This window comes from Caretta caretta, chromosome 5, assembly GCF_965140235.1.
Source record: "Caretta caretta isolate rCarCar2 chromosome 5, rCarCar1.hap1, whole genome shotgun sequence".
Classification (NCBI taxonomy): domain Eukaryota; kingdom Metazoa; phylum Chordata; order Testudines; family Cheloniidae; genus Caretta; species Caretta caretta.
Genome location: NC_134210.1, coordinates 48,562,627 through 48,580,732, shown reverse-complemented (window position 1 = coordinate 48,580,732; position 18,106 = coordinate 48,562,627). Strand labels below are relative to the sequence as shown.

General features: G+C 40.6%; 2 protein-coding genes across 4 annotated transcripts in view; one reads left to right on the top strand and one right to left on the bottom strand.

Moving 5' to 3' along the window:
- The first annotated feature begins 683 nt into the window (after nucleotides 1-683).
- Nucleotides 684-4,141, top strand: MED18 (mediator complex subunit 18). Of its 2 annotated transcripts, none has more exons than XM_048851585.2 (3): nucleotides 684-943; nucleotides 1,298-1,383; nucleotides 2,256-4,141. In XM_048851585.2, exons 1-3 carry the CDS (start codon nucleotides 810-812, stop codon nucleotides 2,807-2,809), a joined length of 774 nt encoding a protein of 257 aa, XP_048707542.1. In that variant the 5' UTR covers nucleotides 684-809; the 3' UTR covers nucleotides 2,810-4,141. The 2 variants fall into 2 exon arrangements, with proteins under 2 accessions (XP_048707542.1, XP_048707541.2); XM_048851584.2 differs by having other exon boundaries at nucleotides 826-950.
- Nucleotides 4,142-10,915: 6,774 nt separating this feature from the next.
- Nucleotides 10,916-18,106, bottom strand: part of CERT1 (ceramide transporter 1) — a 159,175-nt gene continuing 151,984 nt past the window's right edge. For both annotated transcript variants that reach the window (XM_048851577.2, XM_048851580.2), the window contains 4 exons: nucleotides 17,890-18,018; nucleotides 17,286-17,415; nucleotides 14,453-14,589; nucleotides 10,916-12,958 (listed from right to left, as the gene is read on the bottom strand). In XM_048851577.2, the coding sequence (XP_048707534.1) occupies nucleotides 14,462-14,589; nucleotides 17,286-17,415; nucleotides 17,890-18,018 (387 nt within the window). In that variant the 3' untranslated portion in view covers nucleotides 10,916-12,958; nucleotides 14,453-14,461. The remainder of the gene's footprint in view (nucleotides 12,959-14,452; nucleotides 14,590-17,285; nucleotides 17,416-17,889; nucleotides 18,019-18,106) is intronic.

Sequence of the window (18,106 nt, the reverse complement as noted above, 5' to 3'; positions counted from 1 at the left end):
GGCCGCGGGCGGGGGTGGCGCTGAGGGGGTGTGTGTCCCGGGCCGGCCGCAGGCGGGGGTGGCGCTGAGGGGGGTGTGTGTCCCGGGCCGGCCGCGGGCGGGGGAGGGTGGTGCTGACGGGGGGTGTGCCCCGGGCCGGCCGCGGGGGGGGGGGGGGGGCGGCGCTGAGGGGGTGTGTGCCCCCGGCCGGCCGCGGGCGGGGGTGGCGGGCGGTGCTGAGGGGGGGGGGTGTGCCCCGGGCCGGCCGCGCGGGGGGGGCGGCGCTGAGGGGGTGTGTGTCCCGGGCCGGCCGCGCTGGGGGAGGGTAGTGCTGGGGGGGGGGTGTGCCCCGGGCAGGCCGCGGGCGGGGGTAGCGCTGATGGGGGGTGCTCCGGGCTGGCCGCGGGGGGGGGGAGGGTGGTGCTGAGAGGGGGTGTACCGCGGGCGGGGGTGGCGGGCGGTGCTGAGGGGGGCGTGCCCCGAGCCGGCCGGGGGGGGGCGGCGCTGATGGGGGGTGCCCCGGGCCGGCCGCGGGCGGGGGTGGCGGGCGGTGCTGAGGGGGGGGGGGTGCCCCGAGCCGGCCGGGGGGGGGCGGCGCTGATGGGGGGTGCCCCGGGCTGGCCGCGGTCGGCGCTGACGGGGGGTGTGCCCCGAGTTGGCCGCGGGGGCAGGGCTGCTGAGCGGGATGTGCCCCGGGCTGGCCGCGAGGGGGGCCAAGGCATCGCGTACGCTTCTCCACGCAGACGAAGCCCCGCTGGTCTCCGCCTCGGAGCGAGCAGGAAACCCCGCCCCCCCTTTCCTCAGTCCGCCCGCCCGCCCGCGTGTGGCGCATGCGCGCTCGGGAGCAGGTCGGCGGCCTGGGCGGAGGAAGTGAGGTTGTGCCGGGGCGCGCGGGCCGGAGCCGGGGGAGCTTTGGAACAGCCCGTAAAGAGGGGAGCCCCCGCCGCGCCGCGCCGCCCCACAGGTGAGAGGTGAGCGTCCGTCCTGCTCATGGGGCTCCAGGCCCCCCTCGGGGCCAGCTCCCGCTCCTCTTCCCCCGCCCCGGGCCGGGTCCCCAAACCCCGCCATCCTTCCTCCCCCGCGGCTCACCTGCACCCCGGCCCCTCCCAGGTGGTTGTATCGAAGCCGCAGCCGGTTGCCCTACGCGCTCTGCAAGGAGCTGTTCCCGCGGGGAGCCCCTCAGCGGGGCGTCGGTTCCCGTACAAGGAAGGGCAGCCTCCCTTCCTCCCCCCACACACACACTGCGGGGTCGCGGGGGTCTCCCGGCGCCTGAAAGCCTGGTGTAGTCGTGGACCTGATTTCTTTGTGCTTCATCTAGGGAAGCCAAAACCATGGAGGCCCCACCGGTTACCATGATGCCTGTCACTGGCGGCACCATTAACATGATGGAGTATTTACTCCAAGGTAAGGCTGGTGGGAAGATGGGTTTGATTTCAGGTCACAGTGGTATGCTGCCAGGTTCTTCTGGAAACTCTCAGCTTCCCCGTACTGTACCTAAGTCATTCCAGTATTTAACGTTTTGAGATGAATTGGGGAGGGGGAATGGGGAAGAGAAGACCTTACCTCAGTCAGATCCTAAACTAGCGAGGTCAGGCTTCTTTTGTGAAAGATGTTGACCTTTAGGGCTAAAACTCTCCAGAAGCAGGCGATCTGTGGACAACATCCCATCCCCCTCCCCCTTTCCAAACTCCTTTTTGGTGCAGAATATTCCATTACAGAAGATAAGATTTGTTTGGGGTTTTGCTCTTGCCCTTATAGTTTTTGGTTCTGCTGCAAATCCCTCTGGAAGCTTTTGCGACAGCCTCCAGTGTAATTATTAACATTATAGTGGTGTCTCTGTGCTGCTGTTGTAGCTACAGTGTGGAGTATAGACATTGAAAAACAGTACTAATGTACCTGCAGGTCCTAGGTGTGTTGTGTTGGGAGAGTGGTCCAGAGATTTGGACTAGTAATTAGAGCTACGTCTTTTTCGTCACTGCCGATCTTGGAAAAGTTATTCAAGTGTTGTACACCTCTCGTTCTATAAAAAATAAAATGGGGAATACATTTGTAAATGTTTTGAGATTCCCAGATGAAGAGCACTAGGGATAAGTTTTGCATCCTCTGCTTCTTTTTGAAAAATGAGTTTGGATGAGCATTTGTTCTCTTTGCTTTTTTTTTTTAAATATGGTGCAATTATTTGGGGTGTCCCATGCACTGGTGGATGAAAAAATGCAATCATAATGGCAATAGTAAATGGCTCAGTGGTGAAATAATGAACTTGTTCTCCTTCCCAGGAAGTGTTTTGGATCAAAGCCTGGAGAGCCTCCTTCACCGGTTGCGTGGTCTGTGTGACAACATGGAACCTGAGACTTTCTTGGACCATGAGATGGTGTTCCTCCTGAAAGGGCAGCAGGCCAGTCCCTTTGTCCTGAGGGCACGGCGCTCGATGGACAAAACTGGCACACCCTGGCACTTACGCTATTTGGGACAGCCAGAAATGGGAGACAAAAACCGCCATGCTCTGGTGCGCAACTGTGTTGACATCGCCACCTCAGAGAACCTTACTGACTTTCTGGTGGAGATGGGCTTCCGCATGGATCACGAGTTTGTCGCCAAGGGCCATGTGTTCCGCAAGGGTATCATGAAGATTGTAGTGTACAAGATTTTCCGCATCCTGGTTCCAGGAAACACTGATAGCATTGAGCCCTTGTCTCTCTCCTACCTCGTGGAGCTGAGTGTAGTAGCTCCAGCAGGACAAGACGTAGTTTCTGATGACATGCGAAACTTTGCTGAGCAGCTAAAGCCCTTAGTTCACCTGGAGAAAATTGACCCTAAAAGGCTCATGTGAGTGAAAAGGACCCAACAAGTATGTCTAGTTCCTCTCTCTCCTAATGGTCCTGGTGACCAGCATGTAGAGACTCTTCTTCCAAAATGACTCTTGCAAGAACCGAGGAGATTAAAGGTTTTTGGTTTTGTTGAGGGGTAGTGGAGAGGTTGTCTCTGGTGTGTTTTGTCACTGCAGTAATTGACAGTTGGATCACTTTTCCCCCACTTAATGTTTCCCTTTATATAGATCTACCATCAGTTTGACATTTTTTGAAATTTACTAATTTGGAATTTTCTTATTAAGAATCCCTTTCAACAGCATGGATAGAAACATTTCTTAATTTCCTCTATTACTTCATATTAGTGTTTCTGCTTCCGTATTAATAAGGGTCTTACTCGCCAGAAAGTGAGATCCAAAGTATCAAACATGCTTAGGTTCAGTACTCTTTCTCAGTGCACATCTCTAGCTGCTGCCTCTTCATTTGCAGCATAGCTGCTTCTATTCTAATAGCCTCATCGTGCAAAGACTGGAAAAGAGCACGTACATGAGCTTCATCCCTCAAGTAATGGAGGAGTGATATCCTAATGTTACTGCATGAGACAGGAAATACAACTATCAGAATCAACAATACAATGGAACTGACTGCACACTGTTGTCAAAGAGGAGCACATCTTTTCCTACACTAATTTTTTCAATTAGCGACCTTAGGTGTTACTTGTAACACTAGCAGATACAAAACTAAGGTGGAAATGAGTTTAAGGTAAAGGTGTACCCCTTTAAAAAGTATAGATTTTAAAAGCCAATTTGCTTAGCTATGTCATGACTTGAGGTTTTCAAAACTGAGAACTCTCAAAACATAACTTATTTTTAATTCTGTTTGTTGTACGTACTTCACTGTGCTTGGCCTATGAAAATAACATGGTCAGTTTCTCAGGCTGTAGTAGCAGCAGCTTGTAGATAATATTTAAAACAATGTTTTCAGGGGAATTTTAATAATTCTGTACATCTAAGGTTTTGCAAAAAGTCAGTTTTAGGAAAACCAAAGTTTTTGGCGCCAGGTTTACCTCACCCTATTGCCAGTTGCAGATTTTTTTTGAAGTCATACACTTTGGTGCCTGACCCCTCTGACTGTGTTAAATGAGTGAAACAAGGGGTTTGTGTACTCTTTACTATTAGAGCAATTGCTGCCTTCAGTTTTCTGCTGTAGTAAAATTGGAGGCATTAAAAGACTTATGACTAGTAGGTGCCCAACACTGTTAATTTACTATTTGGTGGTTTTGTTAATAGCCGTTCTGAGCTGTTTAATTAAACAATTCCTTATCCCGTGCCTCTGAGGGCTGTAGTCAAACTATACATATTTGTACTGACAGTTATTGTAATTCCAGAAAGGTCTTTTAACCACCCTCTCCCAGGGCTAATATTTATGGTAAAGTACAGTAAATAACTTACAATTGTCCTTCATTTAAAAAAATTGTCATTAATGCCAGTAAACATATAATAGGTTGTGTGTAAATGTTTCCTAACATGCTCTACGAACATGCACAGAGCAATCATTTCACTATTAACATGCAATCACCCTTGCCACAGAACTCTGTTGTAGGGGAATGGCATACAGCAATACAGTTAAGGATAGGCCCTGATGAAGAATACCACATTTAGATGAAACTGCAGAAGGAACTTCTAGCTGGACAGCAGAATTATACATAATAGAATTTGGCTAGAATAAACTATTCTTGTTGACTGCCAAGTGTTCCGAGGTGAGTGGAACATCCCATCTGCCACACAGATGAAGTTGAGAAACCAACTGGGAGTTGAAAAACAGAAATTGTTTTCCTCTTCCAATTTATGAATAAAAAGGTGTGAGGATGAGTTCTACCATCATGAAGGACATAGGTATCTAAATACCTTTGACAGTTTGGGTCATACTGACCAAAAACAATCAATTCAATTCACTAACTAAAGCTAATACTTCATTTAAATCAGTTAATTTTAAACAAGAAAAAAATTGTTTAAGAGCATAAGGTAGCTTTGTTTATCTAAAACAATTTTAGAATGCTGTTTTAAACGTTTGTGCATTTAATTGAATCAAACTTCCAACCAAATGCCACTTAACACAAATGAGTAAAAAAATTAGTGTGTCACTTGTCATTTTCTAACAAAAATAAATTAAGAACCTAAATAAATGGACATGTATATAATTGGTTAAGTAGATGTGTATACAGTGTATCCACTTGGTTAACTAAAAGTACCGAATTTAGCATAAAGGCTATAGTTAGTAGTTACCTCTCTTTAGGAAAATAAGTAAAAATGAAGAAAAAAATAAATTTAAATTAAGGTTTCCTTCTTCTTGATTTATATCAATCCACCCTGTCTTGTATGGTGCTTATTTTCCTAGGAACAGAATGTAGTTTTTCTCATGGGCCCAAAATGCACCTACAGTGTCCTTTATGCCTCACTCAAGAAATAGACCTATTTTCTTTTGTAATCAAGCATGTTCTCTTCATTTTCAAGGTACATAATACCCTTTCAAGATTTGCTCTCTCCTATATTTACACCACCTGTATATCCAGAGAGCAGAAAAACACTTCCTGTAACACCCTAAATGACAAACAGTAGGTACTGCTGTTTGCTACTGGGTAGCCTTCTGCTGGTACATAAACACTAAAGAATCTCGTGAGTCTCTGTCCTATGAGATAGATATAACTTCTATGACTTGACACAATCACCTGTGATATTTCTTCATTGAGTCAGAGATGGTGAAGGAGATAATACCTCTTATTGGACCAACTTCTGTTAGTGAAAGAGAGCAACTTTCAAGCTACACTAAGCTCTTCTTCAGGTCTGAAGAAGGTAATCAGAAAGTCGCAGCTAAATACAAGATGGAATAGATGTTAACTCTTGATGCTTAATCTATGCCACTTAGTATTTAGCTGTGACTTTCAGATTACCTTCCCCATACCTGAAGAGCAGCTCAGTGTTGCTCAAAATCTTATCACTTATCAGAAGTTAGTCCAAGAAGTGATATTACCTCACTGTCTCTTATTTCCTGAGACCAACATGGCTATAACACTACAACCAACATTTTTTACAGTGAAACATTAAGATGGCTTACAAAATGGTGTGAGTGCTTTGTTGTGCATTTTCACCCTCCTCGGCACTGATTTTTATTATTGTAATTGTGAGGAAGTCAAATTTCACCTGTTTCTACCCAAAGAATGGGAACTCAATTGGGAACTCCACTTGCTCCACTTCTAACTTGGCTTTGCTAAGAAAACGTGATCTTGTGGGTTGTACAAAGTAATCTGCTGTCCTGATAAGGAACTGGGATAACAGTGAAGCTAATAATGTTAGCACTGACAGAAAGATTTTTAATCTTCAAAATGCATAGCTACTGTTTCATCAGCAATCCTCTTCGCTCCCCATTCCCATCCTCTTTCCTCCAAAATACATCATGAAAGGGTATTTGAATACAAACAAAAATGTTTAGGTGTGCTATCCTGTACTATCTTATGAGTCCTGGAGCTAGGTAACATGGGGTGGATACATAAAAAGCCATATGCTGAATGAGACAAATAGAGTCCAAGGAAAAGGGACTGATGGCGGGACAGTTACCACAGAACATATACTTTACAACTGCTATTGATGATGGGGTCAAATCTAGACTAATGGGCTGAAGCAATGCCCTTTAAGTCAATGGAACTGTGTCCATTAATTTTAAGGATAACTTGATTAGGGCCCAGGTTTGTAGTTATCAAAAATAGCTCTACTCCTAACTGCAATACCCTTTCAAATGAATGGATCATCATACTCTATATTAGTAGTATTACCATATTGCTGGGGTCCCTAGTCATAGACCAGGACTCCTCTCTGTTAGGTGCTGTACACAGTCCTTGTAGATATCCAGCCTCAATGAATAAGCATACTTTATGTTTATATGGTAATAAGGAGGCTTCAACCTTGACACCTGGAAATGAAAGGAGGTGGAGGGACTTCACAACAGTTATCGGTTAGCTTACATCCATAGTAACAAGATTTGTTACTTCATATATGTTTTTTTAATGTTCTCTATCTGTAAAAACAAATAAACCTTTTTTAGATTCTGCTAAGCTCCTGAATTCGAATGGATCTTGGGACAATTGAGTTCCATAGAGTAATTTTCAGTATGCATAAGCACAAGTGTTAGAAAAACTACTTTTAAAATGAAACAGATTCTAGAACAGTAAAATCTATGAAAAGACCCATATGTGGGTTTTCTACATAGGCAACAACAATATATATCTGCATAACTGCCAATTTTTCCCTCTATTAAATTGTGTCTCTCAAAAGAGGGAAGACATGTAAAGTTTTCAGATTAGTTTTTTCCATAGGTAATGCACTACAGTTTTGAAAAGCCTATTGGTTCCTATTAAGGCTGGTCAAATACATCCCCTAATTACCAGTGCCACCTGCTCAACAGAATGACTTTAAAAAGCTGAATTCAGAGTTGAAAGTTTGTGGGCTCATGTTCTACTTGAGAGATGGTGAAAAAGTGAGTGGAGAAGGACAGAGTGAGAAATCCTCTGAAAAAAATGAAACAGGCAAGAGCATATGGGAGGTGGAAAGAAATGGAAGTTTTAAAATGGTAAAGTTAGTTAAAAAATTTGAGAAATAAATGTTGGGAGATAAAGCTTTTACATGACAGGGAAATGATTAATAAATTTGAACTCATTTTCCAAACTTGTTGTCACATTGAGGTCAGTTAACACGGAGGACATGAAGTAACCCATCGGAAGTGTTCCATCTCTTCCCAGGATCAGAACCTTAGAGATTAATATTATGTAGTTCAGGACAGTGCTTTGTTTTACGTAATATGGTGAAAGGGTTAATTTCACTGGTTAGTAAAATAGAGGCCATGCTTCTAAGGAATGGAATGCTCCCACCATGAAGTTGTTTACCATCATGAAAGGATTAAAATAACAAATTGCTACAGAAAGCCTCTTTTATCATCACAAATTCTTTTACTCTGGGAGGCAGATTGCCACTCTGATTTGAAACTTCTAGCACCAGGAGATTAAGCCATCTTTAATATTACCTATGAAGATAAATTTAGGATACAGACAGCTACCCACAACACTAGAGTACTTTTTAGGTGTGAAAAAAATGTTTACAGAATTACCCCCAAAGAAGTTGTTCAGTAGTACATGGATGTAAATGTCCATTATCTACACAACGGTTGTGACTGAAAGAAGACATCCTTGGTTGATTCTTTTCTGTGGCCGTTTTGCAGCAGTGGTAAGATTGAGCCAAACCTACCTGTCCCTGTGCTGGGGGAAGAACAGGACACTGCTTGGTGAACCAGGGTGTGGATAACTGGGCAGTGCATGGCCTGATCCTCCAAGCTGTGAGTAGAAATCCAATCATAGGGAAGACAACAACTCTGTGCCAGGAGGAATTTCAGGATTTAAGCAGAGTTGCCTGCCTGCCCACACCCTTCTCTGCTGAAGGTGTCCTGTTTTCTTTTCTAAATCACACAGGGACAAATAGATTTGAGCAGTGAAACAAGTGATCCATAAAACTAGTACAGGAACGAACAAGCAAAGGGCATCTTATTCTATTATCAGAACATGTTTGTTTAGGAATTATTCACCAGCCCCCTTGTGACTGGGATGACATCCATTCTGCACCAGCATCAGTACAACAGGTGTTTCTTTTAGCCCATGGGAAAATCAAGAGTAATGTCTCCAGTTAACAGAGGGAAATATGTTAAGTAGATACAAAATGACTTATGCTGGAATTTTGTCAAGACTTGTGTGTTGAATACTTAGTTACAAAAGATAACTACTGCCCATTCCACTAGGCAATGCTAGAAAATGAGCATAAGGGGTTTATTTTCATAAGTCAGAATGTTGCAGACCTCATTTGAGGCATCATCTGATTTATAGCAATGGGATGTTTATTAATCTGTGCTGTTAAAATGGTGCCTTCACCTCCAGTGCCCCCGTGCACACCATGTTGTCACCATGTCTCAAAGAGGAAGTTCAACATACAGTGTATGTAGCCAACTAAGGAGTAAAGGAACCTGTCAGGATACCAACCATAAAACAGAGAAGTTTATTTTTGGGCAGGTGAGGGGGAGAGGAAAAGAGGAGAGCAACTTTGTAAAGCAACAGTTAGTTTACATAACACCTCCCACATCCTTGACTAGCCATTTGCCCAGATTTTAGGCCTTCAGAATGACCTAGCTGTTTAAGAACCTGCATGCACAACAGTTCTAAGAGCTCTGTTTTTCTTTGAGCCAGTGCTATTGGATGGATGTGCCTGGAAGGTGCAACTGATGGACTGCTAATCCATTGTGCTCTGCACACGTGGGTTCGCATCCCATCCTCATTGGGAGATGCTTTGGGGAGGGATAGCTCAGTGATTCGAGAATTGGCCTGCTAAACCCAGGGTTGTGAGTTCAATCCCTGAGGGGGCCATTTAGGGATCTGGGGCAAAAATTGGGGATTGGTCCTGCTTTGAGCAGGGGGTTGGACTAGACCTCCTGAGGTCCCTTCCAACCCCGATATTCTATGATTCTGTGGGAAAACACAGTCAAACAATCGCAGAAACCCAAAGAAAACGGTAACCAGCAAGCCAAGTGTGCCATATAAAACAGTTTAACAGATCTTGGGTCTCATTCTTGGGACTGTGAGAGTTGCACTTGGCATAGGACCAAGGAGAGGGCAAAGAAATGTAGGTTTAAGCATGTAGTCCCCAAACTGTGGGGCATGCCCCACTAGGGGGACACAGAGGAACATTTAGGGGGATGCAGCTGGGCCTGGATCATCTTGGCACAACTTTTATATAAAAAAACCTTTCTAGTTAAAAACAAATTCAAAATAAGTATTTTTAAATCCTTCCCCCACTGAGAGTTTTAAAGTTACCAGTAAAGAGAAAAAAATCATCTGCAATATCCTTTAGCATGCCTCAGAGGAAGACTTATTTTACAAATCAATCCAATTTACTTTTGGACATTTCCACTAGGTGGCCACAGTAAATGAAAAAATAGCTACTTTCCTACAAGCTCATTTCTTAGACTCAGGAATGAGAACTATGCAAGGCTTTGCTTGTTTTATTAAAACGCTATGTATGACATTTTACTTCTTCAAGGCACTAAATATTAAAAATAACTACAAACCAGAGCTATTTTTCATAATATTTTAATACTTTTCACTTTTAAATCTTGGTTTTAAATTTGTGATTGTAACATGGAAGAGTCAACTTTTAATTTTTTAAAACTTATCAGTATCATAAAGCTATCACAGAACAAACAGCTACACGCTATGCACTCAAGGTACTCAGAATATGATTCATGTTTTGGGTATGTGGAGGAACAGTGGCAATTCAAATACAGCTTCATCTGTACAACTGTGACAAAAATTTTGGTGAAAGATTTTTACTGGACAATTTGGTTAGTTTAAAGAAAAACCAACAACTTCAGATAAACCAGCTCAGCCCGATTAGGTAAAGGATGATTTCCTCTCAAAAGGTGCAATCACATTTTTTCTAGAGAAACTTATGAGAAATTATTCAGATTCAGAGAACTGGTTGAACCACCTCTTTCCCTGATCCCCTCATCCCCAATAAAAACTGTGTCTAGTCATGGAGAAGATCTAATTTGGTGACAGATCCAGGTTCCCAAGGTAACAGAAGTTAAGGGACACTATCACATTTGAAGGAGAAGATTGCTGCATTCTCTGAATAGGCTGAATTAAAAAGAACTGATTTAACTTACAAAAATGAAAATCTGAAGTCTGAGGCTAGTGCTCAGCAACAGTAACAAAACACATATAGTTAAGGTGACACATTAATTGGCAGAAAAAAGCCCAAGTGTTGGAGGAGGAAGGAGAGAGATTTCATAAATGCAAAAAAGGTTCAGAGATCTCTTCTGGAAGAAAGGGCATAATGGATACTCAACATACATTTACACAGCATGAGAAGAAGCCTGCAGACTAAGCTTTTATTTGAAGGGTCATTACTTATGACTCTTGAACCTGCAACTCTTTCCATATTCAGTAAGGAGCTTCTTGTAACTCTGATTGGGCAAGACTAGCTGTAGTGAAAGACCAGTGTTTTTATCTAAAAGTAAAATGTATTCTTTACAAATAGTATCTTTAGTGTAATTTTATTTACAGAATAAATTGCAAAAGTACATCACATTTAGTGCAAATGCAACTAATGATATTAAGATTTATATACTGCTTTGTAAACTTTCCATACCTTTGTAAAATAAAGCTCTCCATTTAAATTAAGAAACAGTTACTTGCCTGTGTTCAATGATAGTTACCAGAAATGGCAAATAAAGAGTTAAACAGTTGTATTTTGGGCATAAGACTTTTTGTAAAGTTCCCATTAGTGGCTATGGTCAATGAACCATTTTTCAGCTGATTTCAAAAAGATGAAACATTTGAGGTATAAGAAATTCTTTTCAACATCACTATATAAAATGCTTACTGGTGATACAGTAAACATGTACAATTTAATCTTGTTTGCCTTACTAGCATTACCATATAGGCACTTTTCTACATATTCAAATCAAGAACAGAATTATTCTGTAATAAGGCATATTCCATGCACACCATTTAGAGAAAGGCAAATAAATGAGACAAGTTTTATAGATCATGAAATCTGCATGTATGTGTGTAACCATGTGTTATATATGTGTTTGTACCTCTTTATATAGAAGACTAAGACACAAGGAGTAATTCACTTACAACATTGTGCAGATATCAGACATTTATCAGCCAACTCTTCATTACTACTCTTTTGTAGTTATATCCAGGCACCTGCAATACTATATTAAATAAGACTTTCAGCTTTCTTTTGAAAAAAATATATCTGAATCTTATGTTGTTCTACATATACAAGTTAGTGAAGTGCCCAAGAAATGCCTTTAAATAATCTCTACCTAAAGGCCACCAAGCGAGATATCCGCTCAAGTGAGTACTAGTCTCTGCCCCCACAGTCCACTCCTCACGGCTACTTCCAGAGATCAAAGGCAGGCAGATATTTGCATTCAAGTTCTCACAGCAACTAAGGGGAACTTTTCATTTAGAATCTGTGGATTCTTATAGCTCTGTTAAGTTTCTGATCAAGTAGTAAATATTAACAACTCACATTTTCTACACATATCTCATAGCATGGCTTTAATTAAGATGAGAAAAAAAAATGTGCAGGACCAGGAAATAATATACTCGCTCTTATTTGCAGACTGGGAATGTTGTCCTATGTAGTCCAATTTGCTTTAATAAATATTACAGGGTACCTTCTTGTAGTTTCATGCAACCCACAGTCCACATGTAACGTAGCATGGACAGAGTACTGTTGTAGTTTTCAGGCACAATCTCGTCCTCTCATATAGAATCTACCTAGAAATTTCTGAATCATGTTCAATAAATTCTGTAGCACAAATTACATAACTAAAAAATACAATAGAAATATAAAGATATCTTGGAAAAAAAATAAAGCTTTTCACACTCTTCCTCCATCGGAGCCAAAGGTCTTCATAGGAGTAAGATAACAGAAAAGGCAAAGTCATATGGATATTGACAGCCCCCAATTAAGAGACATTTTACATAACAAGATGATTCATTATAGAAACCAGCAGCAATGAACTATGATTATACAAAGCAAAACAAAACCCCTGCCCAAAGGTCACCTAGACTTTACTGCAAACCTGAAAAAAATACCACACACAGGTTTTTGTGCACATAAAGCACATACAGTACGCTATATGTGCATTTGTCTTTTGTGCTTTTTAGACATGCACAAAAACAGAAAACTGTGTGAGTGTCTTATGAAGGGCCACAGTAAACAAAAGCTTTGCAAATTGTTTAAAATTGAAGCAGTAACCCAAGTTGGTGATTCAAAGTTGTATTTTTTTCTTCTCTAAAGCAAGCAAATAAAAATATATCCATATACATGTATCAATACATGTACTTCTAATTACACACTGATTCAACAAGGAGAGCTAGCAGGAGACAGCTAGTGTTAGATGTTCAGCCTCACGGCGTTGCAGTATTTCTTCACTTCAGAACACAAAGCCTAGGACTTGGGCCACAAAAAGACTGTAGATCCTACGTTCCAGCTTGGAGCCTTCAATTTGTTTTTTTTCCTCCAACATGGAATGTTCACACAGTCTTGTTCCAATCACTGTAGAAACATGGAAAGGACACAGCAGAATACATTTAGAACACTAGTAAGTAAATGAGAAATAGTTATGAAACATTCCAAAAGTACAATTTAGAAACAATGTCGTGTCTCCAAATTTTTCTTGTTTGATAATGACAAACACTTGAGTTTTTAATTATTCACATTTTCAGACAGGCCTTCTTTAACTAAATGCAACGGAAGTAAGTTGTGAGCTAGAACCTATAAGGACAAACTATCATTACCAAAGAAGATCAAATGACCCAGACTTCTAGGATTTTGTACACTGAATAAAACCTACTCAACATAGGCAACTATGGGAGATCAGGACAGCAAATAGGCAAAAACCCTCTATCAACTCTCCATAATATCAGAACTGCCAAATTCTGCATAAACTGCTGGCACTGGATTGTTTTGACATGACTTACGCATAATGAAGAATACTGAAGTGTAGTGTAGTAATCTAAATCTAACATCACAAGAGTACATACTAAGATCTTCCAGTAAATGAAGGCCCAGTCTGCTATTAATATAAATATAGCCAGGCTGCCCTGAGGATGACTGAAACCTGGTTTAGCACATAATTTTGTTTTTGCTGATGTTTAACACATGCCATTTTTGAACAGATAAACTATATCTATGATTGAAATATATCCATAGAGAACACATATATATCTGTGTAGGGATGGGGTATCAAAAAGACTCTGAAAATCCAAAACTATACCCACCAAAACCCTTGAGTACTGATGACAACTAAGATTGCATTGGAACCATTATAACACATCCTAAAACATGACTATCCTGCCAACTAGGCAGCGTAAAAGAACGAGATTGTTCAGTCAAACACTGTGATGGACTTATATCAACTATTACATTATCTCAAAGTCCCTGCTTTAACTATTAGGTGGCCAACACCCCAAAGAATACCGGATAAACTCCTACAGTTTGAATGACAACATTCTGTTTTTACAAAAGTTTAAAATTATTTACACTACTCATTACACTGCATTATCTTATTCTAAAAGACACCAAATATTAAACGGTTTGATTTTGGCAGCTATCTGAAGAAAGGCCAGTGCTTGATCCTTTCTACCTGCATTTCTAGTTTGCTAAAAATATAAAATATACATTTTTATAATATGTCAACCTGTTCAGTCCAATATGTAGGTGATCCTATACTAAACCAAGATTTTCACTGAACTCAGAAAATCACCTATAATGCAAAAATACATTTTTAAAATTTGCACAAAGACTTTATATTTTTTTGTAGGAAGTCAACTAATTGTATTAACCTTATTATTTCTTTATGTATGTAGAAAATGCATTGGTTTATTAACTTCGCTTTAGCATATAGCTCAAAATACAGATAAACTCACAATAGCTGTGATAATTACAGTAATAAACACATTTCTAGATGGTCTAGCTTTTTTGTTTGGATTTTAATATTTAGAACAATATATACAGAAGACAACACTCCACAAAAAGTTTAGCAAATACCTGTTAATACTAGAAGAAAATAGGCTTTCCTGCTGTTTTGTCTTGCACGTATGATGTAAAACGCTTCAGGAATTTGGGATACTCTCGTTTTGCCACTGCTCGTAACACTGAGGCTGGTGCCCATCCCCCAGGATTCACTAAAAATAAAGATAAAACTAGATAAAAGCTATACTCTAAAACAAACACATATATAGCTGGACTAGTAAATGCTTAACACTAATTTGTAGACAAAACAAATTATTGGTTTAACATTGACTATCCATCCCTTTGCATCCAGAGTCAACATTTCTTGATAACTACTAGTTCAACAGCTAGGAGCATCAGAAAATCTGTACTATAACTCATTCAACATTTGTAATTTAATATTGATTGAAAGCACTATTTCAGTTTACTGGTTATATAGAACCACAATGTGTCATTTAATAGCACTCTTGCTTCTGAACTAGGTCAGGCTCAAATTCCAGATCAGGATTTGGGATCACAGCTCATACTGAGACTATAGGTGCAGTATAGGTATATATTTGACATTGTTTACATCTTATCAGGAATGCAGTGCAACATTAGGGGCTATTGCTTCATTAAGTGACCCGCAGAGGGGGAAAAACAACACCTCAGCTTTGACCAATTTTGCTTCTTTTTGGAGTGTGATGAAGACATGAAAGGTTTTTTTTTGTTTTTTAAATTGTATACAATTCTGCTTGTTTTTTACATGAGAAAATCAGGTCCTGTCTAGCTTGGAAGGCTGTAGTGCTGATCCTGCAATAGGATCCACATGGGCTGACCACTGAATCCATGCAGGGCTCAATGAAATCAATGGGACTATGCACAGATGCAGGGGTCCACCTGCATGAATCATCTTATAGGATCAGGTCTTACGGCAATAGGAGTCTACAAAATGAAAGCTGAGCAACTGGGAAGTTTAGTCAGATTGTTTAGAGTTTGCTTTTGTTAACACTAATATCACTTCTTCCCAAATTTTCATATTAATACTCAACGTTCCCTCACCGTCCTGTTAGGATGAATGCTAACAAAACGCATCCTCAGACATTTCAGGAGATCCTTTAGCAAAGCCGGGGAAAAACAATTAGCATTCCCAATACTTTGAAGGTAAAACAAAATGGGGGAAAGTATCTTTCAGGCCCTCTTTATACGTCAAAGCAGCAGAAAAGGGCATGAGCCCAGATTTTAAGACCAATTGCAGTCCATTTTTAATGGTATCATCCCTTCGGAGAGGTTGTTAAAACAGAGTTACTTTTTCCCATCTTTGGTAGATGTCCAAATGGAAGACTATAATCTCATGGCATTTTTCAGAAAGAACAGGAGACAACTCCAGTGTCCTTGTCAACATTTTCAGTTTCAGAAATGTATTCTTATACAAAAGGCTATTTGATTTATTGCTGAGCGCTCAATGGCTGTTGTATTTGCCTGCACAACCACTGCACTCTCAATTTTTAGTGACTGCTTATTATAAAGCATTCATAAAGTTGAGTCCAAATGGATCTCTTTGGTCCTATGTACTCCTTTTCTGGAGCCAAGCAACTGGTCAGCGTCTGCCACTTTCTGCACAACTGTGCTTCAGAAACGAAGCTCTCATTACAAAAAAGTTTCTAGCCCTTGTGGTTGCAAAAACCTTCTAAACATGAACCAAATGCAAACCAATGCAGCCCTAAATATTTCCTCCCAGCTGTCAAAACCTCCAGCTTCCCCCAACACCTTCTATAATGAAGTTATGGTATTTTAAATACGATATCCCACAGTACAACGACAAATAAATATGTAGGATCAGCACAAAATTAAGTTCAGCATCACATTAACACAAGGAATACTGATTTAATTATTTTCATATTTCATTAGATTTATAAATGGAGGTCATGACTGATGTTTGAAACTTGAAGATTCTACAATACTGAAGTTTCTGCTGCAAAATTCAGATCAAATTTGCCACAGAATACTTGGGTGGGAGGGGTGTATTCACTTACGAAACCCAATTATGAAGTAATTTAGTACTAGATTTACCTTTCCTTCTTATTAGAACCGTAATATATTTAATATTCAGATGTGCAGGTAACAATTGAGTCTTCACTATGCTATTTAATAGTGGGGGATAAGAATGTTGAAAACATGAAAGATATATAGGCTAGTTAGAAATGTTCTACACTTCCATAAAAGTGGCAGACTGTTACATGGTTCCCATATTATTCTTTTCAAGCAGGCCTCTGAATGTGTGTACATGTATAGGAATTTTAGTTTACTGACGATAATCTTATATTTGGCTGTTGAGGATTTTGGTCAGCATGGGAAGAAGCTGTCATTCTCAATTTCTACTGAAATCTATAGCCTATCTGCCTGGGGTCGTTTTCCAGCTAAACAAATGTATTTCCACTGTTTTGGCTAATTACTTTGAAAGAAAGAAGATTTTACACCTTTATTACCAGCAGCTTCTCCTCAGCCTAGCCAATAGGTTGTTTACGGAAATAACAGACTTGACATCAAAAGATTAATACATGTATACTGCTAAAGAAAGTATGATGTATGCCAATCAACTCAAATAGGGGAGTTGAAACTTCTTTTTTTCAACACTCTTTCTATATTTATGATTGTGTGATGCAACACATTTGACATTTCTACTGTTCTCCCAACCAATCACACAGTGAATGTATGAATTTATTGGTGACTGCGGCACCTGTCTTAGGTCTTTCTGATTTTGACTAAAAGGTTCATAGATGTTGATCTAAAAGTAAGTTTAACAGAAAACTCTGAACTTTATTTTTGCCAGCAATCACAACCCCTAGAAGTAATGTAAAGAATACTGTATTGACAAATCTATACGTACCATTAGCTACATATGTAATCTTGCATAGGATATTGTCTCTGCTTATTTCCTTGTTCCCTTCTGGTGGGCTCACCAACGTCTGACAGATCATAGCAATGTTTATTTTGGCACGAACACATCGATTGTTCAGCTGCCAAGAAATTAAACATTTAATAAGCATTACCCAAAGTTTATTTCCTCTATCAGCATTTCTAACATCTGAATGTCAAAATATTAATTTACTTTACAGTAATGCTTGGTAGCGGCAATCAAGATTTGTGCTAGGCACTGCACAGACAAGTAATAAAGATGAGTCTCTGCCCCCAAGAGCTTACAGTCTCGGTGTCAGACAGGTTGTGATGTTTGGATGAAACAGAAAAATGTGGTAAGGGTGAACGGGGAGGGAACTAATAAAAAAAACAGAGTTGAACTGAAAAGCACAGCTCTCCACTTGTCTAACCAATACGAGAAAGTGATTATTTGCAGGCATCATGGCAAAGGTGGATTTTTAAGGAAGCATTTAGAAGAGAATAAGGTGACAGCTTTATGAAGTGTGATGCATTTAAGATTTTGGATTAAAAAATTCTGAATGCACAGTTTGATAATATTCAGAGGAATTACTTACAGGGGCGCTATCATGTTCCACAGAGAAGTTACAGACAATCCAAGTTTCAGGATCATTTTCACTGAACGCTGGTATCTTTCTAATAGCAGACAGATACAGCACATCCCGCTGAGAAGCTGGCCACACTCTCTGCAGGGAGAGAGAGTAGCTGATTGTTAAAAAAAAGTTAAAATATGTACTGCCCAGATGTCAGCCTAAAGTCATCAATTACAAATCT